The sequence below is a fragment of the Catharus ustulatus genome, chromosome 7 (assembly GCF_009819885.2).
Source record: "Catharus ustulatus isolate bCatUst1 chromosome 7, bCatUst1.pri.v2, whole genome shotgun sequence".
NCBI classification, from domain to species: Eukaryota; Metazoa; Chordata; class Aves; order Passeriformes; family Turdidae; genus Catharus; species Catharus ustulatus.
The window spans coordinates 34,909,391-34,922,828 of NC_046227.1; the positions used below are offsets into that span (position 1 = coordinate 34,909,391).

At 35.3% G+C, this 13,438-nt stretch overlaps 1 protein-coding gene across 1 annotated transcript in view; it reads right to left on the reverse strand.

Annotated features, from left to right (window-relative positions):
- Positions 1-13,438, reverse strand: part of LOC116998804 (low-density lipoprotein receptor-related protein 1B-like) — a 535,307-nt gene that overhangs the window by 45,722 nt on the left and 476,147 nt on the right. Inside the window, exons 33-40 of the mRNA XM_033064919.2 lie at positions 9,018-9,158; positions 8,208-8,333; positions 6,937-7,068; positions 5,354-5,488; positions 4,953-5,082; positions 2,948-3,074; positions 2,642-2,793; positions 2,232-2,356 (exon numbers count right to left, since the gene is read on the reverse strand). Of these exons, the coding sequence (XP_032920810.1) occupies positions 2,232-2,356; positions 2,642-2,793; positions 2,948-3,074; positions 4,953-5,082; positions 5,354-5,488; positions 6,937-7,068; positions 8,208-8,333; positions 9,018-9,158 (1,068 nt within the window). The remainder of the gene's footprint in view (positions 1-2,231; positions 2,357-2,641; positions 2,794-2,947; positions 3,075-4,952; positions 5,083-5,353; positions 5,489-6,936; positions 7,069-8,207; positions 8,334-9,017; positions 9,159-13,438) is intronic.

Sequence of the window (13,438 nt, forward strand, 5' to 3'; positions counted from 1 at the left end):
TCAGGTACAAAACTGTAATTGTAGGGGAAGATGTAGTGTCTGAAAGTACCGTTGACTGAATTCTTTAACTGATACATTTCAAGCTGAAAATCCTTTAAAGAAAAAAATCATGGCAAATGAGAGGTAAATTGTTCTTTAAAGCAGAAATATTTAATTTTGTTCTCCTAGGAAAAATTTCATGAGATAGTCCTCTAGAGTTATGTAAAATGTGGATATTCAGCTATACGCATTTTTACACTCCGTTTTCTTAAAAGATACTTTAAAAGTTTTATTAGGCTAGAAAAGTTAATATCTGTTTGGAAGGATGAGTGGTCGAGAAGTAAAAACATAAATATATGAAATAGATCCTCAAGCTTCTAAAATCTCTATGAAAACCTCAATGCTTCCATGGTTGTAACACCTTAAAAATTGGCCAATTCTGAAGCCAGGGTAGTCAGGGCATGTCCTTGCACACCTGTGAAACTGCACTGAAGGATGGGAATCTTTGCAAGTCCCAATGCAGGATGGATTTATCAGACAGGGTAAAACAGGTGTTTGAAAAAAAAACATTAATCACAATCAACACAGCTCACTGGGTGGTATTGGAATTTTTTTGTTTGGTTGTTTTTTCCTTTTTTGGTGGAGAGGGGAGTGTTTTATTGACAAAAGTCAGGAAATTATTCAATTACATTAGGTTTTTTCAAACAGATAACTACTTCTAGTTCAATAAAATTAAAATATATATATATATATATGCATAATAGTGTAAAATAGAAAAATATTCTAAAAACATTTTTCACCTGTTTATTCCCTTTTGTCCTTCTTGCTCACTGACATCCCCTCCCAATGACATTAACAATTGTACCCTAGTAAAATTTGAAAAATGTATTAAAAAATCATTCAGGTATGTTTTTCAAACTAACATCAGTAGATTTTTAGCCTCAGTAACAATTTCTCCTATCTATAAAAATGATCAAGTCTATAAATACATCAATTAAAATTGCACATAAAGAAGCAGTGTTTTATCCCACTCTTCTATTTTCCTAGTTCTATAATATAAAGCCCTTCCAAGCCAGCAGACATTAACAATTTCTAGCCTAGTTAAAAGAAATGGATTTTGGTATGGATTTATTTGTATCCTCAAAATATGATACTTAGAAATTGCATGCAGAAATCCAAGGTAAAATTATTATGTATATATGTTTGCAAATTATTTTTTCTCAAAAATATTTAATTTTTTAAGAGTTGTATTAATTCGTAAATATGTTTCCTTACAAAATGCAGATTTATATTTAACATGTCATATTTAATCCAGTTATTTAGGAGTGATCTATGTAGAAGAAACAGAATCTTTGGATATATAATGCTGTGATTAAAGCAAATTTTGAGTGTTATCAACATTAGAAAAAATTTGTATTAAAAACTTTATATATAATGGTGTTAACATTATATTTTTTCCTCTCTTTTTGAGTATATTTCTAGAAAATTTTGTCTGGATTAGGCGGTAGCAGTTTTTTCTGAGGAAATCATCATCATTTTTGGTGGACATCTAACAAATTTTCCTCAGTAAAACAAGTTTTTCAAGGTCTTGTCAAAACCAGAATTTCAGAAGCAAAAGGACAGTTGAATAGCAAGATTATTCTTAGTGAGGTAGTGGAGAACAAAGTTTAACCATCAGTATCATAAATCAGAGAGTCTATAATAACTTTTGGCTCTTGAGTTTGCTAGACTAATTGAATATAAAGGAAATCTGATTATTTACAAGGTCTCTTTCCACAGAAAGGGGAAAAAAAAAGACTCATAACCAAGTAATGTCAGCAAATAAATATTGAGACAGAGAGGATGGGAATCTCTAATAAGAAAAAAATTCTGATTTGCTTTCCAATAGAAATCTGAAACTGCCTGAAATTGCTGCTCTGTAATGGACAGGTCAAGGTCTCTCAATCCTAACAGTTCAAGGTCCCTCAACCCTGAGATTGTCTTTTAAGAAAGACAAAACAAAAACCATCAAACCTGGAATGATAGGAAGTGTTTGGTTTTTAGGTTTTCTCTTTGAAACATTCTGAAGAATTTTAGTAGGTTCTGTACTGTATGTTTACTTTAGCACATTAATTTTAGTTGAAAAAAAAATACTTCAGGATTAAAAAGTGGTGATAAAATAATTGATTAATTAATTTTTGGTATGCTTTAATATACAGAAAAAGTAGCAGGTGATATTAAAACAATCAATAGCATCCTTAAGAACAGCCAACCTTTCTCTCGTGCTCTATTAAAGATTTTCACTTCCTTCAGGTTTATTCCAAGGCCAGTCCTCATGGTCACAGCATCCGTGGCCTCATTCTTGTGGCCTCTTCTAATAGAGCCATTTGCATGTGCTCTGCCAAAAAAGTTGAAGATGTCTCATCAACAATCCTCAACTAATTCACACTGAACAAATGACTGAAGAGCAGTGGAGAGTTCACTTAACAGGAGCTGGAGCAGCCTGTTCTCTCTACAGCACTGAGGCATTTTTATTTTTCAGAGCTGCCTCTCCTTGGAAGCTGGGCGGGATTCCGCGATCCCGCCGGTGACCTTGCTAAGGAACGGCTAATCCTACAAAGGTGAGGCACCTGGCACCGAAATAACGTTTTGAGATTTAAAATACTTATGAAAAATAAATTACCTGTCAGACCAGTAGATGTAAGCTCCGAACACAGCAACTGAAAACATATCCACATTGCTCCCTGACAGCACAATCTCCCGATTCCCTCCACTCTCAAGGTCAATTCTTTCTATCTTGTCGGTACGAGCATCACACCAATACAATTTATTTTCCTAAAGATTAATTTCAAAGGAAACGTCAACAGGCTTGTCCAAGTATTTAATTGAGAGTTATTAAGATTACATCAAGGTGGAGCACCAGCTGGCTTTAATGAAACATAACAAATACTGCACATTTTAAGGTAGGCTGGAAGATGGAGGAACCAACCTCATAATCGATGGAAATCCCGTTAGGCCACGCAATCCCCAGGCTCACAAGGACGACCTTCTCAGAGCCATCCAAGTGTGCTCTGCCTATGCAAGGGGTCTGTCCCCACTCTGTCCAAAATAAATACCTAGAATGTTGTAGAAATCACCAATTAAAATTGCAAACAAAATGCACTGTTACCATTAAATGGGTACCTAAGAAACATGTAGTGCTCATGTCTCTAAAGAGTCTTAAGAAATTATATGTATGATACTTGTTTATTGGACCTTTCGATAAAATATTATTTTCAAACTATACAAATGAAGAAATTCTTAAAATTGTATTCCATTAGTCCATATGCAATTCTATTCTTTAAAGAATTCAACTTTGTGCTTGGAAAAAAAAAAGCTGTACTGGACTAGATGACTAGAGACATGTGAAATAATGAAGGATAATAATGTGATAAGGGTGAAAAAAACTTGAATCCTATCATTTGCTCATCAAATTCAGCTCCTGAAAAAACAACTTTGGTTCTCATTGTAGAACTTGCTGGCTCCAGGAAAAATGAATCTGTTCCCATAGTTCTTGATATAACAAACAATACCATTTATACTAATGACAAAACTCATGCAGGCTAGGAAATGGAACTGCAACATGAGTTAAATCAAAAATACATGGAGGAATATGAAAGTAGGTAGTATTAATCAGCTGGATCTTAACAATCACTGCATAAATTTAATGCAGTTTTAACCAGATCATTAGCAGCACCTCTAAAAAGAACTAAAATTGCTTTCAGGCATCTGGTCAGAGAGTTGAGACTTTCTTAATACAGGATGTAAACTAAGTGTTGACCACGGGAAAACAGACATTCAATATAATCAAACATTCCTTAAACCAACCCCTAATTAGCAGGGTAAATGAATCAAAAATCCTCCAAGGAAAATCATACACAGCTGCCATAGAATATTATATAAATAAAAATACCTGATGGGGGACAAAGAAACCATTTTGTAGGGCTACATATTCCTCACTTTTTCCTCAGTGACAATAAATAATGTCACCAAGCAGCTGACTGATGCCTGTTTCCCATCTTGGCATAACTGGAAGATTCAACGAGTTCTAATAACTGCTATTTTCTTTACTCTTACAGCTGCCAACTCCAGCTTCCAGACAAATGCAGAACGTGAAGTCAGGGCAAGGGAAGGGAAGAACACCTTTGAAAGTTTTACCTCAAAAAGGGGAAGAGAGATTTAACAATAATGCAAAGGGCAAAAGGTTTTAATCTTTGCACAGTATGGCAGCCCTGCACTTCCCTAGCAAAAAGCTGCTGTGCTTCTCCTGGAGGAACTGAGTAGAGACATCTCCAGCTATCATTTTGTGGCACAACATTATTAAACAGATGATGCTTTCCTTCCTTTGCAGATACAACAGCATTCTACCAGACATATAAAACAGTAATCTGTGGTCCTCTAATTCTCCTTAAGTATCCTAAACAACCCTCGTGCCATGGGCAGGGAAACCTTCCACTAGGCCAGGTTACTCAGAGCCCTGTCCTGCCTGTCCTTGAACAGCTCCAGGGATGGGGATTCCACAAGGAGTTCTGGAGGGGGAAGGGGATGGTGCATTCTGTGTTTCTGTCAGTACTGCAGGGTAGTCCCCGCTCTCAAAAGTCAGCTGGGTGAACACAGATGTCATTTTTGCCAACTCTTACTGTCCAACCCACAACATTCATCTTTCAGCTACCCTGGTCACTATCCCTGGCTGTTGCACTGGGATGTTACATGATCCTGGAGTTTTTAACTACCAAGGATTACACTGCTCTGTGATTTCACCATTAAATCCTTCACCAGCTGATGTGTTGGATTTGCTGGGCACTTCAGACTGAAGCACGCTTCCAAACAATCTCCAACCTCCCGGTGAAACGGTTTCCTTAGAAAACTAAACCTATTTTGCAGAGAACTCCCAGGATGCAATGACTACAGAGAGCAAGGCAGAAGCTCTGTGTAGGTTAGGAATGCCGTGTTACCCTTTCTCTGGGTGTACCGCGATAGAGCGGGGCTGCTCCAGCCCCTGGGAGATCACCACGTAGCGGAAGGAGCCGTTCAGCCGCGCCACCTCGATCAGGTTGAAGCCATGGTCTGTCCAGTATATGTTACCTGGAAAAAAACCACCCTGAAGTCACTGCATGAAGGAAAGGCTACTTGAAAAGTGTTTAAGTCAGAACCAGAAACTAACTGCTATATTTTCATTTGCATAGGTGCTATATTTGTAATTTGTTGTCATATCCAGCCTTTTTCTGGCATAAACTGGTATTGAAACTATTCATCTAAGAAGTGCCATCCAATATATATAAAAATAATTTCCAGACATTTACAATACTAGAAATTAGAGCTGAAAGGAAACCAAGTTATTTAGGTTCAGACCTACCTGCTATCCAGTCCACTGCAATGCCTTCAACTCGCCCCAAACCATTTGTGATAATGTCTTCTTTCCACGTTTGGTCTCGCTTAGCTCTGCTGATCTTGTTGAAACCCATGTCAGTCCAATAAATTGTATCATTTCCTATAAAACATGTGCCAAGGATTGTCAGATTAATTCAGTTACTAAAGTCCAAGTATCTGCATTAGTAACTGCAAATATTGCCAGTTATAGCTTTATTATAGAGTGTTAAGTTTCAAAATTATCAGCTTTAATTCCTTATTCCTCCCCCAGTCCTTTGCCTTTTCTTAAATTCTGTCAGAATTCTAGGTTGTTCAGTATTGTACATGTAACACAATAGGGTTATGACAGCAGATGGAAGCTATTACTTCTGATAAAAATCACAATAAATATGTTTTCTTTACCTATTCCCTAATGGAATAAATTCTTCAAAACCATACTATTTAGGATTCTGAAAAGCTTCAGTGTAAAAACTGCTTATGCAGTCTTTTCCTTCAGTAATCAGACACAATGACTTTTAACAGTGATAGGAAAAAAACACCCCAACAAACAAGGAAAATAAAAAGTGACTTTTGAGAGTGATATGCTGACAAAAGAATAAAAACAAAAAAATTCCATCCACAAGTCAGTTTTATTTTTAAATGTCCTGACAAGCTTTCTCTAACAGTCTTTTTGATGTTTCAGGACTTCTCTCTTCCCAGCCTTTCAGCTCCAGTAATTGTCCATAAAGTGGAAAAAAGGGACAATTTGACCATTTAAACTCAACGGTCAGACAGAGAATTTGAAGTGGCCCAAGCACAGACACAAACTCTCCTCTGTGGCACATAATAACTTCAAAAAGAGGTGGGGAAAACAAAGTGAGAACATCCCTCAAGCAGAATTGTCTCTGTTCACTGGCAGGGCTCTGTAAATAAGCTGCAACCAACATTCTGCTTGCAAAGCAATGAGCTGATGACCTCATGACTGAGATGTTTTGCAGAGAGATATGAAATAATATTTGTTCCTTCACGATTTTTTTCATAATTTGCAAATCTGCTTTTAATTCCATAATTGTGTATGTAGTGTACTCCAGGTGGAAATGCCTGCTCTTCAGGCTGTCAGAGTTCTTTCCAGAAGGAAGAAACAGATCCAGACTTGGCTTGTGCTCTGCAGGAATGTGGCTGAGCTGTGCTGGGCAGGGGGAAAATCGTCCCACTCAGCTGTCAAAGCCACCTGCTAGGTACAACACCACACAGGACTAAGAAAATCCCATGGAAAAAGTGTCATAGCAGGAACAAGCCTCTTTCCTTGATGAATGTTTTCTGTAAAACCACCAGTTTCATGCTCAAGTTCTCAGTGATGGCTCCACCAAAAGGGAGCAGTTGCTACTGCCAGAACAATTGGCATGTACACAATATTTCCTATTTACTGTAAATATTAAAGGCAGATCTTAACTCTCTAACATGATCCATTTCCCATTCCTTTAAATGCAGTTATAATTACCTGAAGGTTTGAAAACAAGGGGTTAATTAATTTATGAGAAGAATTTACAGTTTTAACCATACATACAACAAATTTTTCATAATATTTACCTGCATGGAAGTCTATGCCCACAGCAAACGAAGCCCCAGATATAGGCATTAAAGCATCCATTTTATCATTTGGATCAAGAGGAATTCCTCTAATTCCCTCATGGACAGAGTACATGAGAAATGATTCAATACCTAAGGGAAAGGTAAAGCAGCCAATGAGAGCAAAGTGGAAACTTTCCAAATAACCAAGATTAGAGGAGCTAGCATTCATTAAACATAATTTTCCATGAGTGGGCTACAGGTTTTCAGAGTGACAACACCAGCTCTTTGAAAAGATATCCATGAGTTTTTACAGTGCATTTCTAATTAAATTGCAAACATGGTCCTATCAAGAGAAGAGAATCACTGTCCATTCCAAACATCACCTTATAATCATGTAATTAGCAGAAATGAAAATCAAAATTTAAGAAAAAATTTGGGTTCGAAATATGGGAAATTCAAGAATATTTTCAGTGCACATCTGCACTTTGTGAACATATTCAGCCAGAGATAATTTCAAAGGACTTGTAGAAAACAAGACAGTAAATTCTCTTTCGAGGCACAGGATTCATCTCACTTCAGTTATGCACATTTCCTTTGCAGAGAGAGAATTTCCTTGTTTTAGGGATGTATTTTAAATGCCCACTTTTGTGTTAGATTAATCATATTCCAAAGACACCTATTTCTGTTAAGTAGGAACAAATTCTACTCTGTAGAGTTCTCCCCTTATAGTAATTTTCAGGAGTTACTTAGTCCTAATTAATAGCAATAAATAACATTACATTTATAAAACTATAAGGCACCTTGATCATAAGGCTGCTTTGTATTATTCAGACAAAGAATAAGACTTTGGTTGTGAGCTATGTTCTGACTTCTGCCAACTTAAAAATAAAAAGATATAAGGCAAAAAAATTGGTTTTATTTTATATTAAAAGCAATACAATGGGATGAGATACCCAACCATTCAGATACTTGTAGCCTACAATTTAATTTAAAGATAAGCTATATGACCTTGAACAAATATTTATTAATGACAGTTGATATGGTCTGTTTTTCTGTCTACGTAAAGAAAAAAAAACAGAGTTACCACAGAAGTTTATTTATCTGAATAATTTAATGAAAAGCTTAATTTAATTCTGTCATAACCACAACAGACATTTCTCTGTTAATGCTTCAATCAAGCATTTTAAATATAGTTATTTAACAAAAAATGACTAAAGTAAATTTATTTACTCATTACAATGTTCCCCCAGAATTTAAGTTGGCCAAAATAAATGCTGAAACCATTTTACCTTTGCAGGCCATGCGGTTTTTTTGGAGGTTGTAGCCTACTGTGCACACACAAGTTCTGGTGGTCTCTGATGTTGGCAAACAAAGCTGGGAGCATCCCCCATTGTTTAACTGACAGGAATTGCTGCCTAGGACAGGACAGGAGGAGAGACAAGAGAAATCAAAACCTGAGCAATGCAACCCTGGCTAAAAAGTAAGTGTTGTTATCAATACATTATTATTATTTCCAATTTCTGTTCAGAGAACCTATTGGAAAAATTGAGATATGCATAAAATATTTCATAAATTCATATGCCTTCCCATGCTTCACTCATGCAGAAATTCAACCCCACATTTCCCCTCAGAATATTAATAATTCTGTTTTCTGAAAAATCTGCCCATTTTAAAGTAAAAGCCTGAGCATTCTACATTGAGTTAATGATGAAATCTCACTGACATTAGTGTACCTTAATTTAGACCATGAGCAAATCATTGATTATAACCTATTAATTCATCGAAAGTTATATTATTTTGTTATTATTCATGAACAAGCCATTTTAGTATATTTAAGACCTACTCCAAAATAATCTCACAAATCCATGCTCCTAACTGCCTAATTATTGCAACATTTAAGTAATAGAAAAATATAATTTATTAAGATTTATAACAGACATTACACACAAGAAACCAAACCCATTTCAGAAATCATAAATTTCACAAACAAGAATTTAAATTCTGTAAGATACTCAAGGATTAGGTTGATTACAAGTTATTATTTTCTTCACATTGGGAGAACCACTCTAAAAGTTGGTTAAATATATTTAAATGTTTACCTTGTTGTGCTGCTCTGTCATAGACTTTCATGTGAACAACACCTGCAGTTTTATTTCGCAGGACAGTTGGGTTTCTTCCATCTTTTTTGTTGCAGGTGCCAATCTGAGCCAAGTTCTGGTCTGCCCACCAAAGCTTTTTATCTGTAAAATTTCCAAGTTCTAGAAATTAGGAGGCTCACTATCATACTGTATATGGTTGAGATCTAAGGTGGGAACAAAGCATTTGAAGTTAATTTTGAGATCAATTTTAAGGGGACTTACTGAAAGAGGTTATTTAAAAAAATCTGAAGAAATTGTGTTTTTAAGATCCTGCAGACATTAAAAGTTTTCACCAGTTTCACTACTGTTGAGACAACTGTTGGTTTAAGGCTACCTGCATAGAAAAATGTCTCATTTTTCATACATATGTGGAAATTTTAGTGCTGCCCTAGGGAAGAAATTCAAGCAAAATTGTTTGAAATGTTAAACTAAGTCTTACTTAAAAAAAAAAAAAAAAATATTGAACAGCAGACACTGCCAAAGTTTCAGAATTAAAATTTCAACACTTTTGATTTCAAGTTCAAATTTCAGTGAGCTAGTGTCTGAAGACTGTAGCAAATCTCATGATTGTCCCTGTCACAAGTCCTCACTCCTTGAGACCACAGAGATTTATGATGAGATGGTCTCAGGGCTCCTCATTTCAGACAGAAAAAGTTATTGCTGTAGAGGAATCAAAAGTAAAACCTTCAACTAAAAACCTTTAAATTTCAGGAACACTGCCTTCCCAAAAAATATTGTGTACTAACTTCATTTTTTGTCAATTTTGTTTTCAGTTAAAATAATTTTTGTTGCAGTTTATGTGTTTAAATAACAAATTTTCAGAGCCACATAGCTGAGTGATTTGTGATAGAAAATGCAGATGTAAAAATTAATTTCCACTGTGGTAACTGTAAAAAGTTATAGCACAAAATAAAATATCAAGGAAAAATCCAAAACATACTCTCCACAGGTATATCATAAAACCACAATCTGTGGAATGAAAAATATTCTAAATATCAAGATTTGGAGACACAAATGGAACTCTCTATTTAAATTTGGATAAAATTTAGAGAAAATCTATAATCTTATGCATTGACTAGTCAGCCTAGAATTGACTGATTCAAAATATCATCCTGCAATAATGATCAATTGTATGTGAAGACACTTTTAACAGAAAATCCTTAGAACAGAAGTGCCTGGGCTCAATTTTGAGTATGTGGATTATAACAAAAAGGCACATGAAAGCTAAAAATGGAAAGGTTGTGTGTTATAATCCAATTATGAAATATTGGGAATTGGATTTGTTTTTTCCTGTTAGATAATAACCAACAATCCTAAATGTTAGGTTAACTTTTCCAATGAAATGTTCGTATGTAAAGAAGATTTTTTTTTCTTCACATCCTCTATGTGACCCAAAATCAGAACAGGCCATTAAATAGTTTTGGTAATGACTGGTGCCTTGTGCAGGGTCACATGAACTTACTGTTTTACATATCCAAACCCATCTATAAAAAATTAGTTGTTTTGTAAGACGGGGTTATAGGAAGTAAGCAAATTACATGTGGTTTTGATGTTTTTATCACTTATTTCAAAGAAATAATTAAATTCTTTTAGGCATTTCTTTAATATTTTGTGCAAAACCTCAGCTTTGACTACGGTTTGAATAACGTCCCAAAGCTGCCCTAGGCTGATCCTGTGTCCTTAGGAAAAAGAAAGAAATAAAAACCCAAATAATCAACTTGTCATAGTGTTTTACCAAGGGTGCAAGGCATGTACTTAATCAAGAAGTTCAATTACCAGTGGTTATCTACACCACAAATATTTTCATTTCACCCTTTAGGTAGCAGCACAGAGCCAAACCCATTCCTACAGGAGCAGCCAAATATTCCACCAGGCACCACTTTTGTTTTCTGAGCTACTCAACGAGACCACATCTGCTTCCATGCACAGTTAAGAGTTCTGAAAAATTCCCATCCATGGGGTCAGCCATGTCAGAGCATGGAGTTGTTCTCCTTTGATGACAAAACATCACTTCAAAACCTCATTACTAATCCTAAGGTACCTGACTGTGACTGCAGAGGTTGAGGAGACTCCTACATCCCCTACGCCAATAAAAATAACAAATCACAACAATTCACAAGTTAAGTTTCACAACACTCCTCAAAATGATTCTTTTACCTTCCACCTTCATTCTTGTTAACGTGAACCTGGATAAACCTTTAAATAAAATTAACAAAATCTTATTGAACTAATGTTTGTTTTCCTCTTACACAGAATGGTACACTGTGATTTTAAAAGGAGACAAGGATATAGTAGAGGGATGTAAATGAGAAAAGTCATACAAATCCTGACCTAGTATAGTTTACAAAAAAAAAAACAACAACAAAAAAAAAAAGGTAAAAAATATCATAAATCAAAAGAAAACACCAATCTAAAAAATAATTCAAACCAAAATTCCCAAACAACACACAAATTCTTAAGTACAGACACCTTGTGGTCTTACAAGTAGCTGCCCAAAAACTTGCCAGTTATGCCCTAAAACCTAAGAAATAAATGTTTTAATTCTTCAGAAACTGATAGGTTACCAGCAAACACCACCAGTCTCAAACAAAACAAACTTACAACAATTACGTGGCTGGTTTTGACCATAATTCTGAGTTAAATTTGGGCTGTTTCTTTCTGCATTCCTGATATTCTATCAGTGGATAACTCATCTACCATGCCTAGTATTCAGGAGTAACTAATTATTTCTATAATAATTTTAAAATACAATAGATGATTTTACAAAAAAAAAAATAAAAAGAAAAACACTTTAGCATAAAGACAACTTGCTTTTACACACAAGGGAAGAAAAAAATGCTGGTTTGGACCTTTACACTTCAAACAGAAGTGATTTATTTGCTTGATTATGCTAACAAGCGTGTTGCTCAATTGCTAATTACAATCTTGTTGCTGAAACTGGGTTATAATATATATTAAAATTGTTGTATTTATCCATTCTGTTGGGTAATTAGCATTAAGTGCAGCAACATATTGGGAAACAGCAACTTCAAATGCCAAAAATTGCTACCCTAGCTTTGTGGACAATCCTTTGGAGATTTCAAGTAGTACTCCGAATGCAAATTTGGATGGGCCATTAGTTTTCATTAATGGTGGCTGGAGTATTTATGGAAGACAACTATGTACTGCACTTAGGACCAGGCAAATTGCCTAGATATATTTCATAGATTAATGCTAATGTAATGAATGGTGTTACGGCAATTAGAAGAGTGATGACTTGGAAAATTAAGGTGTGTGTGTTTGAAGTCTCCTGATCCAGGCAGCCCCTTTCACTTTGCAAACAGCAAAGTCACAGCTCCCACCATCTGAGCTCCTAGGAAAGCATTCTGGTGTTAGTTTTGAATCTTTACTTAGGATAAAACAAAAAAATCTAATAACCAATATATCAACTAATGCACGATGAAAGTAAATGGGAGCATGAATATATTTTGGTAATATTAACCTACATTTTATGTCTAAAATGAAATACTGTAATTGTTACTTTCTGTTTTGATTGCTTGATAATACAACTTGATGGCAGTATTTATATACTGGTTTTGTTCAAAAGACATTCTTCTAATATCTGCATGCCCATTGAAAAGCTATTATTTACATCTGATTTTGTTGCATTGCTGATAGAACTTTTTATATGAATTTCAACAGAAATAGCACTTGCACATAAAATCATTCACTACATGGAGTTACTCTATTTTATACTAAAAAAAGACTAAATGCACAACAAATTATATCTTCATTGTACAATCTGCATTGTATTCCTATTTTGTTGAGACACGAGCTGGATTCTGGGTTTTGTGTAAACTGCATTTCTGTGAGGACCTGATACAAAATCCAATCAAATGCCTCCACCAAATCTGCTGACAGAACCCTTCAGCATCCTTTTCTTCTCAGCTACAGACTTACAGTAGCTAATCAATACTTCTCTAGCAATGCTCAGTTTCTCATTCAGAGCCATTTGTCATTCAAGAAACAACCCAGCAGTTTGGACACAGTCAGATATGGCTGTGAGCTCCTCTGCAACTCAGATCATGTGAAATAATGACCCTGCTCAGCAACCCAGAAATACAGATCTCACCACAAAGGTAAATTTCTAACCAGTTTCAGTAACAGTCTAGGAACCATTTTCACTAAGTAACCAGGAAGGCAGGAAATGAGATTTTATGCAGAATTCCAAACACATCTTTATCAATTGATCCCACTCAAAACACTGGCTACCAGAAAAGCAGCTAAAATCAGATATTGAATGATCTATTAAACCTTAAAACAAGTATAGGAAGTATTTTCTCATTATTAAACAGTTTTGCTGTACCATAGAAGAAATTTAGAGATTCTCTCACACAGAACAT